The sequence below is a fragment of the Danio aesculapii genome, chromosome 20 (genome assembly GCF_903798145.1).
Source record: "Danio aesculapii chromosome 20, fDanAes4.1, whole genome shotgun sequence".
NCBI classification, from domain to species: Eukaryota; Metazoa; Chordata; class Actinopteri; order Cypriniformes; family Danionidae; genus Danio; species Danio aesculapii.
In genome coordinates, this window is record NC_079454.1 from 50,804,227 (window position 1) to 50,830,699 (window position 26,473).

Genomic DNA, 26,473 nt, shown 5'->3' on the forward strand with positions numbered 1-26,473 from the left:
ATATTCTCAACAAATGGCAAACCAAATGGGATCAGTGCCCAAATAATAAACTTTTTGAAATTCAGCCAGAAGTAGGAAGAAAATCTAATTTATTTTTTAAGTCAAGACATGATGAGATTGTTTATACAAGATGGACACACGAGACTCACACATGAACATTTACTCAAAGTGGAAGAACCCCCAAAATGTCTATATTGCAACAGAAACCATACTGTTCAACATATTCTGGTGGAGTGCCCCATTTTTAATGTTATTAGACAACAATTTTTATCTGGACAGGCTTTAAATGAAATATTTTTAAATGTGAATCCGTCTAAAATTGTACAATTTTTATCAAAGGGAAACCTTAAAAAACAGTTTTAGATTTTCTATCTTATATATTATCATTATTATTTATGTATTTTACCTTGTGTATTAGTTATTGTCGTTGATGACTTTTAATTGTTAGAATATTTTTATAATTATAGAAAATTGGTATTTATAAAACGTGGTAAACTTGATCTGTTTTTTTTAAAGAGAATAATTAGCGTAGCTGCTGTTCATAGTGTATATAAACTAGATGCAGATCCTGTGTGGAAGCCCCCTAAGTGGAATGAGAGGTTTGTGAGAGGTGAACTGTGAGGGGTTAATATATACTGAGCACTGCAGAAAGACAATAAAGCTGTATCTGACTTTATAAGAGAATCAGTGGAGATTTGTAGCTCATGATTTTCTGTTTCTCCAGGATAGCAACTCTAAGGAAATGAATGGCAAAAGGTTCGATAATGTAGCTCTCAATGTTCTCCTGACGGATCTGGCGAAGGTCAACAACAGCAGAGATCGAGCCAACAGACTCTTCCAGTGGCTCATTCACCCAGTGCAGGACAAAAGCTTCTTCAGGTAACAGTTTGAGACAGAAAACACAAATATAGTTGGATCCCACAGGTCATGGAGTTTTGTGGAAAATCATGGGATTTTAAAAGGTCCATTCCAGACGTTTGTTGATATGCCATGATGGAAAATCAGGGAATTTTTTTTGTTTGTGGTTTTAAATGGCATTGTTATGGTTAGAAATAAAATGAAGAATCAAATTATTAATGTAATAATTGAAGCATAAAAATGTGCAGGTTAAGTCAGAATTATTAGCCCCCCTGTATATTTTTGTCCTCAATTTCTTATTTTTTCAACACATTTCTAGACACAATAGTTTTAATAGTTCATTAATAACTGATTTCTTTTATAATTTCCATGGTGACAGTACATAATATTTGACTAGAGATTTTTTAAGATACTATTATTCAGCTTAAAGTGATAATTAAAGGTTTAACTAGATTATTTTGGCAAGTCATTGTATACTCACCGGCCACTTTATTAGGTACACCTGTCCAACTGCTCACTAATGCAAATTTCTAACTTAAACTCAATGCATTTAGGCATGTAGACATGGTCGAGACGATCTGCTGCAGTTCAAATCGAGCATCAGAAAGGTGATGTAAGTGACTTTGAACGTGGCATGGTTGTTGGTGCCAGACGGGCTGATCTGAGTATTTCAGAAACTGCTGATCTACTGGGATTTTCACGCACAACCATCTCTAGGGTTTACAGAGAGTGGTCTGAAAAAGAGAAAATATCCAGTGAGCGGCAGTTCTGTGGTGCTAATGCCTTGTTGAAGCCAGAGGTCAGAGGAGAATGGCCAGACTGGTTCCAGCTTATAGAAAGGCAACAGTAACTCAAATAAGCACTCGTTACAACCGAGTTCTGCAGAAAAGCATCTCTGAACACACAACATGTCCAGCCTTGAGGCAGATGGTCTACAGCAGCAGAAGACCACACCGTTGTTTTTAAATGTCATTTAATAAATGCTTCTATTTATTTGTCCATTATTTGTTTGTTTAAACTCTGATTTATTTATATTTATTTTTATGCTTCAGTTATTAAAATGATAATTTGATTCTTCATTTTATTTCTAACCAGCACTTTTGGTCCTCAATACTTGGTACTCAGTGTTTAACAGAATAACTCCTAAACGTTTGGAAATGCTTGAGGGAGAGTAAACAGTGAGTGACTTTAAATTTCTGTGTGAACTATCCCTTTAAGCAGATTGCATTCAGTTTGCTTAAAAGGCCTATGATGAAAATGATCTTTTGTTAGCTGTTTGGACAGAACTGTGTGTAGGTATTGTGTGCCCACAGTCATACTGGAGTGATAGAAATGCAACAAGTCTCTTTTTTAAATTTGCTAACGTTAAAATAGGATCCAAATCCCAGTGATTTTGAGGCCGAACACAACGTGATGTAGATGTGTGGTTTCCCCGCCCACCGAATTGATTGACAGGTGCCATGTCTCCATAATAACATGTATACACATGTCCAACATTTTTTGCAAAGAAACTGTGATTAAAGCATATGTTACAAGTCTCTGTGATCAACTGTACCTCAATAATTAACTTAATAAGTTTAAAACGTTTTTAAAACAGCAACTTGTAACAAAGTAAAATAATAATAATAGAGTAATAGAGTAAAATCGCTATTAAATTCTTAACCGCTATAATCGCCACGGCCTCATGGTGTCAGTAAACGCGCATTAGTGTGTGACCCATCATTTCAGAAAGGCTTGAATTAACTCCACCAAAATACAGAAAATACGCTTGTTTGGTATTTTTGACTAACCAGTTGTATTTCAGCTTAATCCGAGTATCATTGTCACTGACTGCTGTTTATTTGACATAACGCATGAGAAGCAGACATGCACGTCTGAGCAGTGGGCGGGGAGAAGCAGCTCATTGGCATTTAAAGGCACAGGCTACAATCAGCTAAACTGTACTCAGACACCAAAATGGGCAGATTCTGCATTATATAGTAAACAATGTGATGAGTATTTTAAGCTGAAACTTTACAGACACATTCTGGCGACACCACAGTCTTATCTTACGTCATTTAAAAGGGATAAAATAGGAACCCTTTTATAATTAATCTATAAAAATGTACTATAATGTGTATTTGACATCTTGTTCTGTCCTCATTTTAGAGATAACTGGGAGAAGAAGCCAATTCTGATCCAACGACAGAATGCGGATTATTATAAAGGACTCTTCTCGACGGCTGAGTTCGACCGGATATTAAGAAACGTAAGTATTTTTGGCTTTTTTTTTTTTTTTTTTTTTTGAGTGGATTAGGCTTGTTAAGATATCTATTTTTCGTCGCACGATATGTTGCACCCAAGCGGCAACCTCCCGCTATCCCTCGGGAAGCCAATACGGAAGTAAATGAAACTGCAATTCATCAAAATTCCGCTAGTCCTGGCTCCATAATAGAGCAAATTGCAATTGAGCCCACTGTTAGAATGGCCAACTTTACAGCAGAAAAAAAGGTGTTTACAGCCTGGTACAAAGAACGATGTTGGTTCATATAGCTATTATAACCCTTCATGACAACTGTGAGGGGGGTGAATTTTTTTTATAACTCATCCATTTCCTTTATATTAGGTTATATTAAGTTTGCATAATTAAGGGCGTGGCCACTTGAGTGACAGCTAGGTCTCGCTGGTCGCCGTCACTTCACCTCAGCTGAATCCGGCAGATTAGCCACTGATCTCAGCATATTCATCGTATTTTTGTGTTGTTTTATGTGGCTTTATACAGTCAGCTGCCTTTTGGACTTATTTCTTACAATTATCAGATGATATGGGATGCTGTGTGCACTTAATTGTGCTCACAAACCGTTCATGTGGCCTCGTTTCCCATGTGAGTAATGTTATATACTTATACACCATCTCTATAAATGTATTTGTTTTATTTAAGATCATTTATCATTAATATTTTTCTTTAGACCAGTAAAGCACTCCAGAATGTGACAGATTGATTAGCTGTAGGCTCTAGAACAGTCAGCTGAAGCATTGTCATACAGTATTATGCTGGATTTCATCAATAGTCCTGCATTTACTAACACAGACTATATTTGAAGTGTTTGGAAGTATTTCGCGTTTTCCTCCTGTAGAAAAACATCATAAGAACAATGTTTAGTGGCTCAATGTGTTACTACAGTGTTTTTAAAAGTCTAAACACTTTATTGATATAGAGTACAGCCAAACACATGTGGTCAGAACACAAACGAGTTGCAGGTAATAAAGTATCAAGCGTTTCTCCCAAAGTAAAGTCTGTCTGCCAGGTCTAAGCAAAGTGCCAGCAGGTGTCTGTAGCTCCGCTCACTCTCCGCCTCTTTGCCCTTGTTTGGTATCCCGCCGTGGGTGCGATGACGCACAAAGTGACCAAATGAAGAAAATGGCGATGGTTGTCCGCGCCTACTTGTAGCTTCTTTTGCAGTGGTCAGAAACCTATGGGTGACGTCACGGGTACTCCGTCCATATATTTTACAGTCTATGGTTGCACCAAAATACTGTATATATTGCGAAAAACGATATTATTGCAATTTTAAGACCATTTTATGCCACTCATTTTATAATGCCGGAATAATATCATCAAATGCAAGTACACTGTTCCAAAGAACAGATAATATTTTATTTTCAAGAATATTTAATTGAATTATAATAATTTTAACTATTTAACAATGAGGCATAAATAATAATAACAACTGTTAACAAAAAAGTTCAAGGTGAAAAGTAACAGAGGCTGTGATATCTGCTGCCAGATCTATTTTCAGTTGTCAGACACCCACATCAAAATATACTATAGTAGTTTAGAGTAAATACTATAGTGTTTTTTAACCATACTGACACCTAGGATAGAGATGTTGCACAATCAGCTTAAATGGTGCTAGAATTGTTTCTGATGTATGGGCGATATATATTGCATCATCAAAAATGATTGAGCTCATGTCCATGTGTTGTGCAATAAGTCGATATATTGATTATTGTGACAGGCCTAGAGGGGATCGATAACTTTAATGTTGCTGGAAGATGTAATGTAATATATTGTGTTGTGTATAGGATGATGTTCAGTATGGAGTGAATCTGGATGTGACCAGCTACACCAATGGGAAAAGAGAGACCCACAATCCTCCAGGACGAGCGTTACCGTACACCGTATGGGATTTTTATGAGGTAAAAAACTATTGAAACTCACTGAACTAGCAAAACTGCGTGCTGTATGATTACTAGAATTGATATTAAGCTTGGGGAGTGGCTCAGTGGTTAGCACTGCCACCTCACAGCAAGAAGGTCCTGGTTTGAGCCCTGGCTGGGCCAGTTGGCATTTCTGTGTGGAGTTTGCATGTTCTCCCCGTGTTGACGTGAGTTTCCTCTGGGTGCTCCAGTTTCCCCCACAGTCCAAACACATGCGCTATAGGGGAATCGGATGGACTAAATTGGCCGTAGTGTATAAGTGTGTTTGTGTGTTTCCCAATACTGGGTTGCAGCTGGAAGGGCATCCGCTGCGTAAAACATGCTGAAAAAGTTGGTGGTTCATTCCGCTGTGGCGACCCCTCATGAATAAGGGAATAAGCTGAAGGAAAATGAATGTATGAATTTTATTATAAGCTTTAGTCATCAAATCTTTCATACTTTTAGTTAAAAAAAAAACAAAAAAACACAGCAAATGATGAAAATATCATCCCTGTGGGTTTCCTCCAGGTGCTCCGGTTTCCCCCACATTCCAAAGACATGCGCTATAGGTGAATTGGGTAAGCTAAATTGACCGTAGTGTATGCATGTGAATGTGCGTGTATGAATGTTTCCCAGTGATGGGTTGCAGCTGGAAGGCCATCCGCTGTGTTGGATAATGTGCTGGATAAGTTGGCGGTTCATTCCGCTGTGGTGACCCCAAATTAATAAAGGGACTAAGCCGAAAAGAAAATGAATGAATGAATAAGCAATGCTGAAAAATAGGTAAAATAAGAAAAAAGTATCAGTTTTGACAAAATAAACTTGGCATAGTTATACATTGAAATATCAAGCTATTGTTTTGAAAATTAGTTAAATATTTCATAGTTTAAAATTGATGTATTCATCGGTGCAATAGCCTAGTGGTTGGTGCGTCAACATCCAATTAATGTCAGAATTATTAGCCCCCCTTTTAATTTATTTTTTTCTTTTTTTTTAACAGAGCAGATATTTTCACAGTATTTCCTATAATATTTTTTCTTTTGTAGAAAGTCTAATTTGTTTTATTTCAGCTAGAATAAAAGCAGTTTTTAATAAACCATTTTAAGGTCAAAATTATTAGCCCCTTTAAGCAATATATTTCTTCGATAGTCTACAGAACAAACCATCGTTATACAATAACTTGCCTAATTACCCTAACCTGCCTAGTTAACCTAATTAACCTAGTTAAGCCTTTAAATGTCACTTTAAGCTGTATAGAAGTGTCTTGAAAAATATCTAGTCAAATATTATTTACTGTCATCATGACAAAGATAAAATAAATCAGTTATTAGAATAGAGTTATTAAAACTATTATGTTTAGAAATGTATTGAGAAAAAAAGTCTTCTGTCCATTAAACAGAAATTGGGGAAAAAAATAAACAGGGGGGCTAATAATTCTGACTTCAACTGTATGGTGCGGTATCATCCCAGCTCGAGGACATTTCCCCCCAACCCCCCCCCCCCCCCCCCCCAAATCGCTTTCCCACTTACCTTTCTGTCTGATTACTGTAATATCTAATAAAGGCAAAAAGGCCAAAAATAAAAATCTTTAAAATTGATGTATTCAAATGTATGCTGTTTGTTTACATCTTTGTAATTTTGCGTTCATTAAACAATCCTGGGGAAAAAACACTTGAAATATGAAGCTATTGTTTTGAAAATAAGTTTAATATTTCAGAATGCACAGTTTCGAAAGGTAAGTGTAATTCACAAAAAATATAGTAATCTCAACCTGTGCACTGTTTTTGCACAGCAAATGTGACCGGATACGGCGCTAATATCCACTGCTGTATGGACATCCTTTATGTTAATGTGCAAAATTGATTCAACATCCACAAACCGGGATTGAAGCGTCTTTTTTAGTTGTACTGACACTATTGCGGCTGTGGTGATGAATTACAGCGATTTTTACCATCTTTACTTTATTACAAACATGCACTGTTTTAAAAACGTTGGTGCAGATGATCACAGAGAGCTGAACAGATCTTTTAATCCCAGTTACTTTGCGCACGTCCTGTCTTTTGGATACGTTTATACGCATTACTATGGACACATGTTAATACGCGTCTCTCAATTCAATTCATCTTCATTTCTATAGCGCTTTTACAATGTAGAATGTGTCAAAGCATATTAACATAGAAGATTATAGTAAATTGAAACTGTCGGCGGTCAATTCGGTGGGTGGAGAAAACCGCACTCCTACGTCACGTTGAGGTCGGCCTCAAAATGAGGGATTTGGATCCTATTTTGACGTCAGAAACATTGAAAAAGAGGCTTATTGTCTTTATATCACCCCAGTATGACTGTGAACACACTATACCTACACACAGTCCTGTCCAAACAGCTTACAAAAGGTGATTTTCATCATAGGTGACCTTTAAAAAAAGCTATTGAATTTATTTCTCTGATTCCTGTATATACCCTGTCATGTCAAATGTGTGAAGGTGATAATATGCTGTGGTGCAAACATCTTCAAAATCTGGTGGGCTCTCATTACAGTCACACATTTCTGTTAAGCCTCGATGTCACTTTGAGAGTGTGAAGTTTGCTCACTGATGCTGTTGTGTGTTTCTGTGTTTTCAGAGTGGTTGCTCTATCAGAATGCTCAATCCTCAAGCGTTTTCTTCCACGGTTTGGCAAGTGCTCTCTGTTCTTCAGGAGAAGTTTGGCAGCATGACAGGAGCAAATGTGTATGATGAAGATTAATTGAGATTGTTTAATGATAAAATTGTTTGAGAAATCAATTCTGTATTGATTTTCAAAGTACATAGCTTTCCCCTCTTGAATCAACTCTGAGCTTAGTTTTTAACACCGGATAGTAGCGTAGTAGGGTAGTTTATAACAGCAGACCCTGCTCTAGGCTAGAATTGTAGGCTAGCTTGAGTTTTGCCATGTTGGGTTTTATCTGTTCACAAATATGGAAAAGTGGACTAATGATGAAGGGCCTGGGTGGTTGAGCAGGTTTGGGCTTTGGTTGAAGTGACCTGTGAGCTCGATCAAGCAGCGGCTTCTCCTCCATGTTCAACAGGTCGCAGAGAAAGTTTGAAACGAACTCCGTTGGACCGTTGCCTTCTTCTCCCTCGCTAATTCCGATCAGTCTGATGTTATTCCTTCTTGATCTGCTTTCAAGATCTTCACACTTTAAAGACAGAGCCGTAACCTCAGTCTGGAGTTTAGCCACGGTAGTTTCAAGGTACGTTAGAGAATTGCTCGTTGCTGTCGCTGAATCCTCGACAGCTCTCAGTCGCTCCTCCTGCGAGCCAAGTGATTGTTGAATTGTGGCAATCACTCCGTTGATATCTGATTGTAGACCGCTGATCGCACTTTCAATTTTAATACAAATGTCATTTTTCATAGACTCCAGCGATTGTTTAAACATTTCCGCTGAAAGTGATTCTCCCTAGTGAGTACCTTGTGAGTCAGCCGAGCTAACGTTAGCTGTATTAGCTCGCGTCTCTTTGCCACCTCGTTTGTTGCCAGGAGCAGCCATTCTACACACGATATCCACAAATTTACAGTCCGAATGTATGCATAAGCCGTATTAAAGCAAAAGAAAGTTTGAAATTAACTTCTAGGTCTGATCTTCTAACGTGTCTGCATCGTGTTCGCGTGACAGCGCCCCCCGCCATGTTGGGTTTTATGTCACAAGATTAATGTAAGCATAGTCCACTGTCAACATTCTTGTAATTTGCTTAAACCTTTCCAAACTTTAAGGATTATTTTAGTTTTAAATACTGTTTGGAAGAAATTGGAAGCAAGTGCAATCTGCTCTTTAAAAACTAGCATAGAAAGCTGTTTGCTGTTAAAAACTAGCCTGGAGCACCATTTATTCCTAAAATCTAGCCTAGAGCGTCATCTGCTGCTAAAAACTAACCTAGAGCACCATTCTGCTGTTAAAAACAAGTCTAGAGTGCCGTCTGCTTTTAAAAACTAGCATAGACCGCCGACTGCTAGTAAAAACTAGCCTAGAGCACCATCCGCTGTTATAAACTAGCTTAGATCGCTATCTGCTGCTAAGAACTAGCCTAGAGCACCATCTGCTCCTATAAACTAACCTAGACCGCCGCCTGATGTTTAAAAACTAGCCTAGAGCGCTGTCTGGGGTTTCAAAACTAGCCTAGAGCTCTGTCTGGTGTTAGCCTAGAGCTCTGTCTGGTGTTTCAAAACTAGCCTAGAGCACCATCTGCTCCTAAAAACTAGCTTAGAGCGCCGTCTCCTCCTATAAACTAGCCCAGAGCGCCGTCTGATGTTTAAAAACTAGCTCAGAGCGCTGTCTGATGTTTAAAAACTAGCCCAGAGCGCTGTCTGATGTATAAAAACTAGCCTAGAGCGCTATCTGGTGTTTCAAAACTAGCCTGGAGTGCCATCCTCTCCTGAAAACTAGCCTAGAGCACAGTCTGCTCTTTAAATCTAGTCTAGAGCAACATCTGCTGTTAAAAACTAGCCTAGAGCAACATCTGCTGTTAAAATCTAGCCTAGAGCAACATCTGCTGTTAAAATCTATTCTAGATCACCATCTGCTGTTAAAATCTAGTCTAGATCACCATCTGCTGTTAAAATCTAGTCTAGATCACCATCTGCTGTTAAAATCTAGTCTAGATCACCATCTGCTGTTAAAATCTAGTCTAGATCACCATCTGCTGTTAAAATCTAGTCTAGATCACCATCTGCTGTTAAAATCTAGTCTAGATCACCATCTGCTGTTAAAATCTAGTCTAGATCACCATCTGCTGTTAAAATCTAGTCTAAATCACCATCTGCTGTTAAAAACTAGTCTAGATCAACATCTGCTGTGAAAATCTAGTCTAGATCACCTAGTCTAGATCACCATCTGATCACCTAGTCTAGATCACCTAGTCTAGATCACCAAATCTAGTCTAGATCACCATCTGCTGTTAAAAACTAAGCTCAGAATCGATTAGAGAGAGAATAGAGAAGCATTTTGAAAATCTCTGAATCAATTCTCAAACATTTTTTCGCCACAGCTCTGTTCATTACTCTATTCTTGGAATCACAGTTTTGTTGTTGTTGTTGTTGTTGTTTACCCTTTTATGTTTTTCAGGTATCTGACACCACCAGGGACGCAGGGCTTTGCCCCTCATTTTGATGATATAGAGGCGTTTGTTGTGCAACTAGAGGGCAAAAAGCACTGGAGAGTTTACAACCCACGGTGAGAGATCGGTTATGCGTCAGATTGTCCTTATCCCTTTATTCATCAGGGATCACCACAGCGGAATGAACTGCCAACTTATCCAGCATATGTTTTACACAACGGATGCCCTTCCAGCTGCAACCCAGTACTGGGAAACACTCATACACACTCATTCACAGACACACACACACACATACACTACGGACAATTTAGCTTACCCAATTCCCCTATAGCGCATGTGTTTGGACTGTGGGGGAAACCGGAGCACCTAGAGGAAACACACGCGGACACAGAGAGAACATGCAAACTCCACACAGCAACACCAACAGGTACAGACGGGACTTAAACCAGCGACCTTCTTGCTGTGAGGCAACAGTGCTAACCACTGAGCCACCGTGCCACCATCTTTTGCTGGTTCCATATACAGTTTTAAATGAACAAGTCAATTGTTTTATTTATAATTTCCACTACAAAATGGAACAAATTAAGGTGGATATTGAAAACAAAACAAATTGTTTCACTCTTAAGGCTGGTTTATGCTTCTGCGTCGAGTGATCGGTGTGACCCACGGCACCTGCCTTGCGTGTAGTCGTGCATCAATACTTCTGTGCGCTGATTGTGTTGCTCTGCAATAGCACTTCTGAAACACTAGCTGGCAGTATGTTTTTATGCTCCTCTGTGTCGAGTTTCTTCGCGGGTGTTTTGGTTTTTTTCTGAACGCTACCTTAATAACCTTAAATAGGTTAAACTCACTCATCGAGATGCGGGAACCGGTGGGCAACCATCAACTTTAATCATAAGGCAATAGGGATGCAACGGTTCTCGGTGAAAAAAACGTATTGATCCAGTGTTCTCCCACAGTTCATTGCACCCTGTGATCCGCGGTTCAGAATATGCATTATTAATATTGGTTTGTTAATAAAAAACAACTGCAACAAAGCAGTTCCGCCTTTGTATGCTTCCGATTACCTTTCACGCTCATTACACGTGCGAAGACCTGTCAAATCACCTCTTAGGTCCAATCCCAATTCTAGCCCTTAGCTCTTCTCCTTACCCTTACGCCTCGTTTTGCGCGTTCCAGTGAAGGGGTAGAGGTGTCCCAATTCTCTTTAGCTTGAAGGCGTAGGGCTAAGGGGAAGGGGTAGATGGCCCTTCGAACGAAGATTTTTTAGGACCACACTCGAAACAAAGGCGTAAGAAAATTTCCCAGAATACACCAGCCACAACTGCACCCGGAAGTAGGCCCAATCCCAATTCTACCCCTTAGCCCTCATCCCTACCCCTCATTTTGCGTGTGCACGTGAAGGGGTGATGGTGTTTTTGCTTTGGTAATGCAAGCATAATGTAAACAGAAGTAATAAATACTTTAAAGTGCTCAATTATTAGGATGTGTTGACAGTTATTATCTGCATACTTGGTTGAGACTGTTGAGTTGAGATGTAAAATAGAAAAAAGGGGAAATTATCTATTTTCTTAATCAGTTTATTTGAACATACAGTTTTCAAAAGGCCCTACTTTTATTTAATTAATGCAAGAGCATGCAAATACAGTCAAATGTGTGAAGCTGTTGCATTGTCAGGTGTTTGTTAACCAATAAATATGTTTATTGTTCTTTAAATTGTTCTGTAGGCATTTTGTTTTCAAGCATAGCACAAACCGTATCATACCGAAACCGTAACCCTAAAACCGTGATACATACTGAACTGTGAGTAGATTGAACCGTTGCACCCTTTAAGGGCAAACATAAAACAAAAGTTTCCATTTGGAGCTCCATTTGTTTAAGAGGTATGCGTCAGTGTTTGGCTATGTGACCATGTGATGTGCACGCATGTGCTTGATGCAGAAGTATAAATCAGCCTTTACACTTGAGAACTATATTGTGAAAAAATTATCAGATTATCATTCCCATAATTAATGATCATATGGTTTATTTCGTGCCTGAAATATTTGTTTATTGAGCCAGATTTCTGTGGAATGATATGCTTGTGATTTAGCACGTTGCATTTATACTCTGCGTTCATCTGCTTCAACTGTACTGCCAGTTGTAGTCTTTATGTTTCACTTTCTTAATGCATTGAGCCATGTTAAGTCTTTTATTTCTACTGATTTAAATGCATGTTTGAAAAGGCATAATAAAAGCTCTTTAAACAGTAGCGGTCAGACATTTTAAAATTTCTATAAATCAACTTTAATATTAACATTACCATGTGAAATGACGCAGTATTGACTCCTCTTTAATTCCTCAGTTGTGAAGATGAAATGCTGTCGCTGGTGTCCAGTCGTGAGTACAATCTTTATATTCATGCACTTGGGTAATTTTGTTTACTTTAAAAAGTCAAATTTAAATTAAATGTGCAAAATTAAAGCAGTTTTGTTTGCTATAGTGAAACATTTTTGGTCTGTGCAAAAAAACGAATCATTATTTACAGTATTATTACCTTTAACCCGCAGCTTCTGCAAAAGAGATGCATTATTATGCATAATTAGAACTCATATGATGATGAAATTTGGCTGACGACTAATTGTGTAAGAAATAATTGCGATTGTATTGATTAATTGTCTGGTTATATATGACCAAGTATTAACACAATATCACTAAATGGCTGTATATCAGCACTGGTGGGAGGTGTGTGTTGGCTCGAGGCTGCAGGCTGAGTGCCTTAGTGCCCCACCAGTGCCGATGTACAGCCATACAGCACTGCAACGAGTGGGATATTGCATTTAGACAACAGTTCGACGGCAGAATTGAGAATATAAAAAGGAAAATCAAACACGGAGAGTCTCAAAAACACTTTTGTATGAGGAACTACTTTCTTCCGCCATCCATTCACATCTGCAGCTGACGTCAGAACAGCGGAAACCATTTCTACTTCACCAACGTCACTTTATAGCTAGTGTTTGAATGATTCTCTAGCGTAATGTCTAAAGTGATGACAAAACAGGTGATTTTGCTCACATTTTAAGATTATAAGGCTGAACAGCATGAAATGTCATCGGTCTACAGAGATTTCCCAGTATTTCTCTGTTGCAATCAGGATATCAAAATAATTAACCCTGAAATAGCCAAAGCAAAGCAAACACTAGCAGATAACTAAGGTATAAATACAGCGCTACAACATACAAAAGAGAGAGATCGACTTAGTGTCAATTTCCTGTTTTATAATGATTTGTTCTGCTATAGTTTAAAGTTTTTCTCCTCCACTGCTGTGTTCACACGAGACGTGGTACGCACGAATAAATTGGGCTCTTCGCACGTAAATAGACACGTGAAGATTTTGAGTTTACTTGCTTCATTTGCGTGTCAAATTCACTGAGCAATAGATGCAGGTTCGCGTCATGGGCGGGGATTCAGTCCGGTAACTGTAGCTTCGTTGCTAAATGGCTAACATAGATTTTATTGAGAGAATATCTGTGTTAATGTGCTTTATGAAGGCTGAAAAACAGCGTCGATTCGTTTGGAGCCGTGTCTGAGTCAACTAGATCTATTCAGAGGTGCACCCAGCTCTGTGAGTTCATCAACTCCTCCAGAAACTATACCTGGATGATGGAAGCTTTCAGCGGTGCTTCACAATTAGTCAAGCCCAATTTGATGAACTGCTATCCGGTGTCGGCTAGAGGATTTTCCCCCGGGACACTAACAAATGGCGATGCATCATAATCACGCCCCTACAAGAGAAAGCTCCTGATTGGTTAACGCAGCGCGAATGTCCGCTGAAGTTTAGATTTTCCAACTCAAGCAATTCATACGAGACACGCATTAAACGCGTCTAGCGCACAAAACGGTTAGTTCGCGCCAATTCATTTCTGCGAATCGCGTCATTCGCGCCACCTTATTCTCGCATGACGTGCGTATTGTGCCGCAGGATGTCTATTTGCGTCTTTGCATTGACTTGACATGTAAATCGCTCGCGCTTGATGCTTCTTCCATGTCTGGTGTCGCCATCTTGTGGCAGAATGTCAACCGACTTTGCTCTCTTCAGTATGACAGGCTGATGGATGCCAATGCACTAAATAATGCTTCTCACTCAGGGCTGTCTATGCTAATAAGAGAGAGAAGGTTACTAGTGGGTGGGGCTTTCCCCCTCTGATGACACATACAAAGGGAGAATGTCAATCAAAGTGTTTCTGCAGGCTGCTTTTATCAATTGTGATTATAAAAAATAGAATTAATATCTTTTTACCATTAAAAGCTGGTTGTATTCACACACTGTCACAACTCAACTGTTATTAAACCCCTTATAAAATGATTTCTGCATAACAGATCTGCTTTAATAATAAACTCTCTCTCATTCTGTGTTTGTGGTCTCCTGAAGCTAATTTCAGTCAGGATGAGATCGGGGAGCCTATCATGGATGTGGTTCTGGAGGCTGGAGATCTGCTGTATTTTCCTCGTGGTTTTGTTCATCAGGGCGACTGTCTGCCTGACACTCATTCCCTGCATATCACCGTCTCGTCCTATCAGAGGAACAGCTGGGGAGACCTGATGCTCAAAGTACGCACAGCCACACACAATACAAATCAAGCTAATCACTATGAGATTCTATCATAATCCAATCTCACAAATCTGAAAAAACATGAGAACAACAAGAACGTAGAAACGGGCAGATTGGTGCAGTGGCAGCAGTAGTGCGGTCAGTGTATTGGTCCGTTGTGGTAAAGAAGGAACTGAGCTGAAAAGTAAAGCTCTCGATTCACCAGTCAGTCTATGTTCCTACTCTCACCTATGGTCATGAGCTTTGGGTCATGACAGAAATGACAAGATCCTGGATACAAGCGGCTGAAAAAAGTTTCCTTCGTAGGGTGGCAGGGCGCACTCTTATAGATAGGGTGAGGAGCTCTGACACTCGGGAGTAGCTCGGAGTAGAGCCGCTGCTTCTCCACATTGAGAGAAGTCAGCTGAGGTGGCTTGGGCATCTGTTTCGGATGCCTCCTGGACGCCTACCTAGGGAGGTGTTCCAGGCATGTCCCATCAGGAGGAGGCCTCGGGGAAGACCCAGGACACGCTGGAGGGACTATGTCTCTTGGCTGGCCTGGGAACGCCTCGGGATGCCCCTGGAGGAACTGGAGGAAGTGTCTGGGGAGAGGGAAGTCTGGAGTTCTCTCCTAAGAGTGCTGCCCCTGCGACCAGGCCCCGTATAAGCATACGTCAGCAAGACTTGTCTGTCCCCGGAGCGTCACAGGAATCAGTCTCATGCTCTCCACTCCTCCATGACCACCACAGCAGCTGCTTAGGATACGACCTGGATTATTGAAACCTTGGGATCATCTTGACGCTGGTCTTGGATCGAATCAGTGGCGCTGCATAGTCTCTGAGGGCCTCGGGATGAGTATACCCAGGTGGAAGTGTGTCCACAGTCACATTGGGGTGATATAAAGTCAATGAGTCTCTCTTTTTAAATTTTCTAACGTTAAAATAGTATCCAAATCACACCAATTTTTAGGCTGACCGCAACATGACGTAGGAGTGTGGTTTCCCCGCCCACTGAATTGATTGAGCGTTGAGTGTTTGAGGCGCAGACTCAGAGTTCCACATGAGGTGGTTATTAATTAGCAAATAATATAAATATTAAGAATGTAAACATTAGGTGTGCAGGTTACATTGTAACCCCGTGTCCTAACAACACACTACATGAGGAGATTTGCAGTGGTAAGCAATTGGCTGTTTGCACCAGAGGCATACTGTACCTGCCAACACTCCCGTTTTTCCCGAGATTCTCCCGTATTTCAGACCCATCTCTCGTTTTGTTCTGTCTACCGGAAAACTCCCGGAAATTAACCTCCACCCAATCCCCCCCGCTCCTCAGCTTTTTGGTAGAGTCTATAACACCCCCGGAGCGCCGACATTGGTGTAATGTCTGATGGCAGCGGGCGGCTGCCTGAAACCTGGTGCATAACCCTTCCCCCCACAACTTTTCATAATTTCCAGCATGCCACCCATGAAACCTACACATTCCCACTCTTCCGCCTCTGCCTCAGGTTTTGGGAAATCGCAGACAAATGCCTGAAATCAAAGGTAAATCTGTGCTCGTGCATGCGACTGACAATCACACAATGTGAACTTTACACTGTTTGTCCTCAATCTGGCAACCTGCGCTTGCATGTGTTTTGACCCAGGAATGCAATACCTAGTTCAGCCACTGGGTGTCCAACTTACATACTGGGCCTTTAATTAAAAAGAAAAACCAACCCTAACAATGATCGCACTGTTTTAAACCTGTTTTAACACACTTTAATCCGTTTTTGTTTCATTTATTCCTGTTTATGTAAAGCACTTTGAATTACCATTGTCTATGAAATGTGCCATATAAATAATACTTGCCTACAGTATATCATATCATACATATATGAGTATTTATACATGTATTTAATCGACAGTTGATGCCAGCTTCTCTGGAGGTTGCGATGGAGGAAGATGTGGAGTTCAGGAAGGGTCTGCCGCTCGATTACCTGCAGTATATGGGCGTTCAGAACTCTGAGAAGGTGCTTGTGTTTATTCTTCATTCACATACACACTGTTTGTTCATTCCTGACTTGAATGACACTATATGAACAGGAGGATCCGCGGCGAGCCCGATTCATGGCACACATTCAGGGCCTGATGAAGAAACTGGTCAGTTTTGCTCCAGTCGATGCTGCTGTGGATCAGAAAGCCAAAGACTTCCTGCACGACTGCCTTCCACCTCTGCTGACCGCTGGTGAGTGGTGATGTGATCATTCATGTGGATTTTATAGTACTATCACCCCCAAGTGGAGAGAAATTAATTAAAGGGGTGGTCCACTGTTTTAAGCTTTAGTTGATGTGTAACTGTGTGAACATAAACAACATCTCTGAATGTAAGACGTTTAAAGTTCAATGCAAAGGGAGACATTAGTTTTTACAGAGTTAGCTTAGCAAAGCCGAACAGCGAACGAAGTTTGGGGACTACAAAAAAAATACATCCAGGCTGATGAGATCACGAGGGCATCCGGTTACACGCATTTACCATGCGCATATACCCTGCGCAGCGAAGGGGCGTGGCCAGAGGCTTTGTTATGTTAGAGCAGAGAAAGCTAAAGTGCCATCCAAACGCTGTTATTTCCACAGAGCTTCTTCTGGTTCTGTATTCGGGCTTCCAAAGGACACGACACAAAGAGAGAAGTGCTTACAGTTTAATTTTAATTACGTTCCAGAGAATTATAAAAACGATATAGCTAGCATTTGACAAAGGAGAACTTCCAGAATAGCTGGATTCTGCTAAAACTCCTCCAACAGATGAAGCTGTGGATTGTGAGCCACAACCTGTGGTGTTTTTATTTGTTAAAATTGATCAACTATATGCACAGTTTCTAGCGTCATGTTGTGGCGAGGACGTAAACAAGGATGTAAACAACAGGAAATGCTGTTTGGCACCGCTAACAATTTAGCTACAAAGTCATATTTTGCCATCAAACCGCTGTAAACACCCAAAATCTTTACTAGCGTTGCAGTGTCTCTCTATGCGGCCACTTTCTGTGCTTTCTACATCTCAAATAATGAACTAGCAAAAGATATGTGAACATGTCATATTACTTAAAGGGCTCCTAGGTTACCCCTTTTTTCAGATTTGAGTCTTTTGTGCCTCCAGAATGTGTCTGTAAAGTTTCAGCTCAAAGCACCCATCAGATTTTTTATTATACCTTTTATTAAATTCTATTTTATACATTTTTGCACCAGGAGGTGGTTTTGGTGCACTGCGCCTTTAAGGCTAGTCCCCCCCGCCCACCGTTTCTATGTGCTTTTCTGCGTGCCTTAATCGGCTGCGTCAGACAACAGACAGACATAAAGGAAGCAGATCTCACATTGCGTTTGTGAGAAATACTACAGTAAGAACTTTACCAATGAGTATTTTTTGTGCAGTTGCATCGATGAGTCACACACAATGTCGTTACAAAGTTCATGCACACACACAGATACAGTGCGGACACGACACGCACACACACAGCTCGTTTAGCTTTGCACTCTTTTTGCACCCGAATGTGACGGGATACAGGTTAATCTCCACTGCTGTATGAATATCTGTTATGTTAATGTACAAAATAAACCTGATTTAACATCCAGGATGGAAGCATCTTCCTTTATAATTGTTCTGACACGCGGCTGTGCTGATGAAGTAAAGCTGAAGTGAATCGCTGTAGTTCATTACACACATGCTCTGTTTTAAAACATGTTAAACTTGTGAAACTCACTCTTGATCACGTTTGATGATGATTGATGATCCTAGAAAACTGAACAGAGCTTTTATTCCTGGCTGCTTTGCGCTCGTCCTCTCTTGTTGATATGATTATACTCGTGACTACCGGACGTGTTAATACACAGCTGTCAATCAATATTGGTGGGTGGGGGGACCGCACTCCTACGTCAAGTTGCGGTCGGTCTGAAAACCGCTCCAATTGGTCCACCGTTTTTATGTTGTTAAATTGAAAAAAAGGACTGGGTGTGCTTATATCACCCCAATATGACGGTCTAGACACTATACCTACACATATGTCTGTCCAAACAGCTTGAAAAGTAGATTTTTCATCATAGGTGCCCTTTAACCATGTTTATAACCCAAATATATGTGAAACACACTTGTCAGATTTTATTTCATGGCCCGTTTCCACTGAGTGGTATGGTTCGATACGCTTTTATGGCCGTTTCCACTATCAAAGGGTATCTAAAAGCGAACTGTACCGTACCACTTTTTGCTCCCCCTTTACAAAGGGTACCAACAGGCCCAAAGGGTACCATTAGGCAAAGCTAGACGTGCAGCTGAACGCTATTGGTTTACAGAGACACGTCACTCGCAGAAGCAGGACAATGAAAACAAAGGAAGCCTCATTTTTTAAAATACAGCCGAGACATTACACCATGGTAATATATAAATATATTTATGAGACATGGTCGACCCGAGCTTGTCGTAGTCTTATCTACAAACCAAAGAAGAACAAAGTCTGCCATGTCCTGTTGTTTACGAGCCCGTCTAAAGCGCGAGTGGCTTCAATTTCTTCAGAGAGCTCGCCACATGTCTATATTTGAAATAACAAACTTTTGAGCTCATATTAATATGCTATGATATCCGATCCTGTCAGAAAGAGACAAACGCGAGAGTGAATCGTGAAAAAACAAAAGAGAAACCGGGAAAAAACAGCAGCAAATGATGCTTCTGAAACCTAAAACATGAACAAACTGCCATGTTTAACTATTATCATCACCTTTTGGACTAATATGAACTCAGAATGATGGAATTACTGTCTAACAGAGGCTACATGTGCTGCTGAAGATTACAGACACAGATGAGAGGTTTACTCTGACTGTGGGCTATATTTAGTGTTGTTTTTGAACCCAAATAAGGACTAAATGTCTGCTGTGTGTAGTGTTTCTGTTATTGGTATCATATCGGAGACTGTAAGGCGCTGTATGTGTTCATATATGTTCATTTATTCATTTATTTTATATAATTGCAGACGTTAGAGGCTATTTCACTATCATTGATCTGCAGTTATAATTAAATCATGTTCATAGAAAGGTTAGTAATAAACATTTAGAAACAAGTATTGATGTGTATGAAGCATCTGTTTTGTGAGAAGTGCTTATCATATGATATGTGAACGACCTGTAATGCGTTTTAAATATGACATCATCTGAGCGTACACCACGCCCACCAAAAGGGTACCCTTTTGGCAGTGGAAACACAAGCTTGATAAAGGTAACCTGTACCGTACTGTACCTCTCAGTAAAAATGGGCCATTAGAAAGCAGACGTGTGGTGTGGCTGTGTTCTCTTCATTTTACGTGGGTTGATGCATGTGTGTGCGTGTCTGTGTGTTCTAGAAGAGAATGCCGTTCTGATTTAATCTGTTTTTAACCTTTCTGTCACGTTTCTTCCACGTAAGAATCGATGCTTTTTTGAATGAACTGTGTGTGTGTGTGTGTGTGTGTGTGTGTGTGTGTGTGTGTGTGTGTGTTGTAGAAGAGAAGGCCGGCAGTGTGTACGGCGCTCCTGCTCGATGGGGAGACGCTGAGGCTCTGGATGTGGCTGTAGAACTGAAGAGCCAAACACGAATCAAACTTGTGCGAGCCGGAGCTGCCAGGTACCAAAACACTATTCAATCTATAGAGAAAATAAAGAGATGAGAATTGACTCTAATTGAATTTGGAATTTTGTGTGCTGCAAAAGAGTTTAACAGGACAGATAGATGCTTATATGACAGTGAAAAGTGAAGCATACACACTCATTTTGGTGTTTTGTTGTAATAAATGTCAAATAAAAAAATGGTCACAGTTTGCAATGTCCTCGGCTGGGTCAGTTGGCGTTTCTGTGTGGAGTTTGCATGCTCTCCCTGTGTTCGCGGGGGTTTCCTCCGGGTGCTCCGGTTTCCCCCATAGTCCAAAGACATGCGCTATAGGTGAATTGGGAAGGCTAAATTGTTCATTGTGAATGAGTGTGTATGGATGATTCCCAGAGATGAGTTGCGGCTGGAAGGGCATCTGCTGTGTAAAACATATGCTGGATAAGTTGGCGGTTGATTCCACTGTGGCGAGCTCAGATTAATAAAGGGACTAAGCCTAATAGAAATGAATGAATAAATGAATGAGTTTGCAATGTTACATTTCAATGTATTTACTAATATGAACTAATCATGAACAATTCTTTTAGAGCATTTATTAATCATAACTCAACATTACCAATGCCTTATTCAAATCCAAATTCATGCTTGTTTACATTAAACTGTACTAAATCTCATTGTCATATTTTCATTAAAGGGCACCTATGGTAAAAAATCTATGTTTGGACAGACATATGTGCATGTATGGTGTATAGACCGTCATATTGGGGTGATATAAGCACACACAGTGCTCACTTGGAGCTGTTTTCAGACCGACCGCAACTTTACGTAGGAGAGCGGTCCCCCCGCCCACCAATATTGATTGACAGGCGCGTCATCATATCCTCAGTTTGTTGATTCACGTCCGCCATTTTCAGCGTGAGTCGAAGCGATATCACTAAAGGAACACCCTAGCTCTATTTTTAGATGCAAGGCTCATTGGGCTCAACACAAGAGCAATATTCTCCACATTATCGCTCTAATCGGAATTATTGGTTGTATCTTTAGGTAGGTTTGCAAACATGTGTACTTCTCATTGAGTCTACCTTATACTTCAGCCGTTTGCATTTCTCGCGATCACAGAAGCTCCCTGTGATCTTAACTAGCATGCGTTTTAGAATTCTAAACATAGGTTTCTATCAGGGTACACACAACAGCGCTTCAAGTCGGCGGCTGGGCGCCGCGGACAGATGCCGACATGAAGCACCGTTGTGTGTACCCTGATAGAAACCCATGGTAAGAATTCTAAAATGCATGGCGCGACGATTCGGGACACTTCATGTTTCTGAACCTAAATTAGCACACTCAGAAGAACCATAATATTAATATTAAATCATAAAAAATAGGTAAACTGTGTGCCCTTTAACTAACTTTAACTAATACGAACGAATACTGTTATGAATGTATTGTTCATTGTTTGTTCATATTTTGTTAGTAAATGCGTTAACTATCATTAAGTAATACAACTTTACTGTAAAGTGTTACAAGAAAATCAGTCAACGAGTCCAGTCTTAAAGAGCCCCTATTTTGCATTTAAAAAGCTCATATTTTGGTTTCGGGGGTCTCCAACAACATGCTGAAATGCGTTCAGTGTCATATGTAGTGAGGTGCTCTCACAAGAGAGCTTGAAACCTTCTAAAGTAAAACAACATTTAGAAACCAATCTACGGTCAATCTACGTTCCTACTCTCACCTATGGTCATGAGCTTTTGGTCATGACTGAAAGGACAAGATCTCGGATACAAGCGGCTGAAATTAGTTTCCTTAGCAGGGTGGCAGGGCACACCCTTATAGATAGGGTGAGGAGCTCTCCCAGGAGGAGCTCGGAGTAGAGCCGCTGCTCCTCCACATCGAGAGAAGTCAGCTGAGGTGGCTCTGGCATCTGTTTCGGATGCCTCCTTGACACCTACCTAGGCAGGTGTTCCAGGCATGTCCCACCGGGAGGAGGCCTCGGGGGAGACCCAGGACAGGCTGGAGGGACTATGTCTCTCGGCTGGCCTGGGAATGCCTCAGGATCCCCCCGGAGGAGCTGGAGGAAGTGTCTGGGGTTCTCTCCTAAGACTGCTGCCCCTGCAACCCAGCCCCGGAAAAGCGGCAGAAAATGAATGAATGAATTTAGAAACCTAACATTACAGTTGCAAGGACAACCCTTGGACTATTTTTAAAGACGACCCCAAAGCTGAGGGCGTCACAAAAGTGGCTAACATCTTCATGTTCAAAACAAGTACAGGCACTCCGCGCATCTTACTGTGTAGCTTACCGTGTAGCAAAGACCAAGAAAGCTCACACAATAGCAGAACAGAAGAGCAAATAACTGGTGATTATTATAAAAATGGTTCTGATTATTTTAATCGTTTTACTGTAATTTGCTGGTTTGTTCTGTTTAACAGGATCAGTGTTGATGTTTTATTAACAGTTCAGTTTAGTTCATGGTAACTGAACCTTCCCTTACCCTTGTTTACAGTATTTGTCGTTTTTACTTTGTAATATGTCTATTATTTGAGACATTTTGATAAATGACAGCAATAAAATATTGTTTATTTGTAAGTCTTGGTGATTTTCTTATGATTTATCTGTCACTACTTGTGTATGTTAACAAATAAATACAAATAAATTATAATTCCTAAAATTATATTCCTAAAAATTTGGGTTGCGGCTTGATGACCATGTAAAAATGTGGGTCCCATGGCCAAACCAGTTGAGAACCACTGCAATAAAGCAATGCAGTTAAACACCAGCATATACTCTACTCTTAAACCTAACCCCAAGTAATAACAACGACACGCATTCAGTATTAATCCACACAGTGGCAAAAGTTGAACTATTTTGAAAACTGACCGCGTGTGATGAACAGCTGATGGTGGCCATAGCAAAGGCAAACAGCAGAGGATCGCCAGTTCAGAAACGCATTTAAATCAGTAAAGGAAGAAGCACGCGTCACGTTTTTAACATGGTTTTGGACGCGATATGTGAAATAGCCCATACAGATTTAACCTGAGAGATACAGTACAAGCACTGATCCATAATCGATGCATGATTACAAGCAGCACAGGGCGATTACAACTTATAACACACAATTAAAGACATATTTTGCAAACTACACAAAACGAGGCAACAATTTTAATGAGACTTAAATGTTATGATCCGGAGGAAGAAGAAACTGGTCCAGTTGAACTGTAAAAGTTACTAACAAAGTCCCATAGTCTCTGCAACTCCTTTAGTAGCAAATGGCTGGTGAATCCCACGTTGCAGCGTAGGTTATTGTATCAGTCAACAGAAAAATGACAGGAACAAATACAGCACTAGGTTGGCTATACTGTGGTATTGTTGTGAAAATGTACTTTAACCCTTTATTTCCTTCAGCCAAATCTCCATCTGTCAGTGATCGTCATCTTCGCGTCTTGATCCCGTGATCCCCCGTGCCTCCGCTAGTGTCTGAAGTGAAAGGGCGTTCACATTTTACCGCAACTGGAAGTACATACTTGGTGATGTAGCGTATCGATGTCAATGCGATCAAACAAAAGATCCAGACCCCCGGTTCGTTTATTCGACTCTGAGTCAACTATTTTGCTAAAGAATAGTTTTAAACACGCTGCACCTTTACATTTAAACCTCAGATGGATGTTTTCATTCACTCAAGAGCTGTGTTACACACTGCAAAAAGCTCATACACACTCAAAACTCATAATAGGGGCTCTTTAAGGATAGGGATATTCTTTTATTCTCTGTCCATACCCGTCAACCCTCCCATTTTTCCCGGGATTCTCCCGTATTTTACAGTTCTATCCTGCTATCATCCCGTAAAGGTATTTTCCCATATTTCTCCCGTATTTTCAGTTTTTCTCTGAAGAGTGGCAAATAAACATTAAAGAGCCGTTCCTCCCTATACGCAACCCATACCGCCGAACCACCAGGGGCCGCCCTTGCTCTTAAATGAGAGTCTGTTCTGTGCTTTCGCTTTGTTTAGGCATGAGAACACTTTGAAATAAATATAAAAATGGCGGGATTCCCTTTCCTTTTCATTACAGGTGCCGTCTCCCCCTTCATATGCAATCCTCAAAACAGTCATATAGCGGTGCGTGACTGTCAGCTGACGTGCTCCATAGTGATAAATAGACTGTTTCCCAAACGGATTCTGCACACTCGATTTAAAACAGAGCGAAAGTCTAGGTTTTGGGTGCGTGTTTAAACAGAGATATACACATAATTAATAATAATAATAACATCTAAAGATGTCGATCTTGGTCGGTTTTTTCAAACACAACTAATTTCGTCCTAATAAAAAATTAGGAAAGCAGTCGAATGCTTTCATTATAACGTTAGATGTGTGCATTTTAAAAGTGACACCTGTTATTTAATCAAACGAAAAAAATCTAAATAAATAAGAGATTCATTCGTTGCTCTTTAATCAGAATGTGTAAGTTATACCGTGAAGAAACAGCTAATGAGATTTGATAGCTTGATTCCATTTCATTATAATAGCTCTTAATTTTAATAAGCTGAACTGTTTGCTAATGTATTTGCTGCTAATGTACAATATTAATTTTTTCTTTTGTAAAGGATAATAATAAAACAATACTGACCATTTACCTGTTTATTTATAATGAAACAGCTCTAGAAGAACATATTTAGTAATTTGGGGATTTTTTTAAAGGGGGGGGTCGGGGTAATCCCTTATTATGGTGGGCATATTCCTTATTTTCACATCCCAATGTTGACAGGAATGTCTCTGTCGTGAGTGAAACGGCTTCTTGAATGAGAAAAGAAATGCAACTGCCATATCTTTGACGTATATTTATCCATATCTTTGTCATATGTTTGTCCATTCTGTGGTGATTTAAAGACAATAAATCCGCCATATATCTCTCTCTCCATATAGGTTGTGCAGTGATGGAGACACTGTACATCTTTATTACACCACTGAAAACTCCAGAGTCTACCATAAAGAAGCGTCCAAGAGCTTCGAGATGAAAACAGAGGTAAACAAACACTCCTGTCTGAAATTGAAGCATTTTAGCATTTGTCTGATTGTGTGTTTCTGAACAGCACATCGATGCCATGGAGTTTCTGATTCACTCATATCCCAAGTTTGTGTCTGTGGCTAGTTTACCATGCGAGACGGCGGAGGCTAAGGTACTGCTTTAATTAATAATTCACCCGCAAAACAAAAATAACAATCCCTCACCCTCAAATGGATCCAAACCTTTTTATTTTATTTTTTTTTTATTTTTCTGTCAAACACAAAAGAAGATATTTTGTAGAATGCTGTAAACCGGTAACCATTGACTTCCATAGTTGGAAAAACAAATATTATGGAACTCAATGGTTACAGATTTTCAACATTCTTCAAAATATCTATTTTTTTTATGTTTAACAGAAACTCAAACAGATGTGTGACAAGGGAGAGTAAATAATGACAGAATGTTCATTTTTGGGTGAACTTTCCCTTGAATAGGACTCTTTTCTGGTTTAAGTGTGTTATGCTATGTGTTTTTGCAGATGTCTCTGGCCGAGCTGCTCTTTGAGAAGGGATTGATCTTCACAGCTGAACCGCTATCAGCTGAATAAAACACTGAGCGCTTGACCTTCAGTGCTCGTCGTTTTTTTAAACTACATATTTGGTTTGTAAACTGAAAAATGATCCTTTGTGTATAAAAGATCTTCAGAAATAAACTGAGGAGTGTTTGGGGGTTTCTTTTATGGATGGATGGACAGGCAGACATGGAAAGATGGATAGATGAATAGACAGATGATGGATAGATGGACGGACGAATGGATGAATAGATAGATGAATAGACAGATAGACGGAAGGAAAGGCACAGATCGATAGACGCATGGATGGATAAATGGATCAATCGATGCCTAAATAGATAGATGGACGGATAGATGGACGGACGAATGGATGGATAGATAAATGAATAGATGGATTTATAGACAGATCGGTAGACGTATGAATAGATAGACATAGATGGATGTATAGATTGAATAGATGGATTGATAAACAGACTGATGGATGGATAGATCGATAGATGCATGAATAGATAGGTGGATAGACAGATCGATATATGCATAAATGGATGGACAGCCTGACGGATGTAGATGCATGGATGGACTGATGGAAGAAGTCACAGATAGATAG

The 26,473-nt window shown here is 40.1% G+C and overlaps 1 protein-coding gene across 2 annotated transcripts in view; it reads left to right on the forward strand.

Moving 5' to 3' along the window:
• The window catches only part of riox1 (ribosomal oxygenase 1), a 30,023-nt gene extending 4,016 nt beyond the window's left edge, over positions 1-26,007 (forward strand). Inside the window, exons 3-15 of one of the 2 annotated variants that reach the window (XM_056445314.1) lie at positions 725-879; positions 3,007-3,106; positions 4,924-5,037; positions 7,660-7,766; positions 10,139-10,246; positions 12,475-12,509; positions 14,542-14,720; positions 16,604-16,708; positions 16,782-16,923; positions 20,199-20,319; positions 25,214-25,313; positions 25,381-25,467; positions 25,834-26,007. In XM_056445314.1, the coding sequence (XP_056301289.1) occupies positions 725-879; positions 3,007-3,106; positions 4,924-5,037; positions 7,660-7,766; positions 10,139-10,246; positions 12,475-12,509; positions 14,542-14,720; positions 16,604-16,708; positions 16,782-16,923; positions 20,199-20,319; positions 25,214-25,313; positions 25,381-25,467; positions 25,834-25,902 (1,422 nt within the window). In that variant the 3' untranslated portion in view covers positions 25,903-26,007. The remainder of the gene's footprint in view (positions 1-724; positions 880-3,006; positions 3,107-4,923; positions 5,038-7,659; positions 7,767-10,138; positions 10,247-12,474; positions 12,510-14,541; positions 14,721-16,603; positions 16,709-16,781; positions 16,924-20,198; positions 20,320-25,213; positions 25,314-25,380; positions 25,468-25,833) is intronic. The other variant, XM_056445315.1, reaches the window with a different exon arrangement.
• Positions 26,008-26,473: the final 466 nt, after the last annotated feature.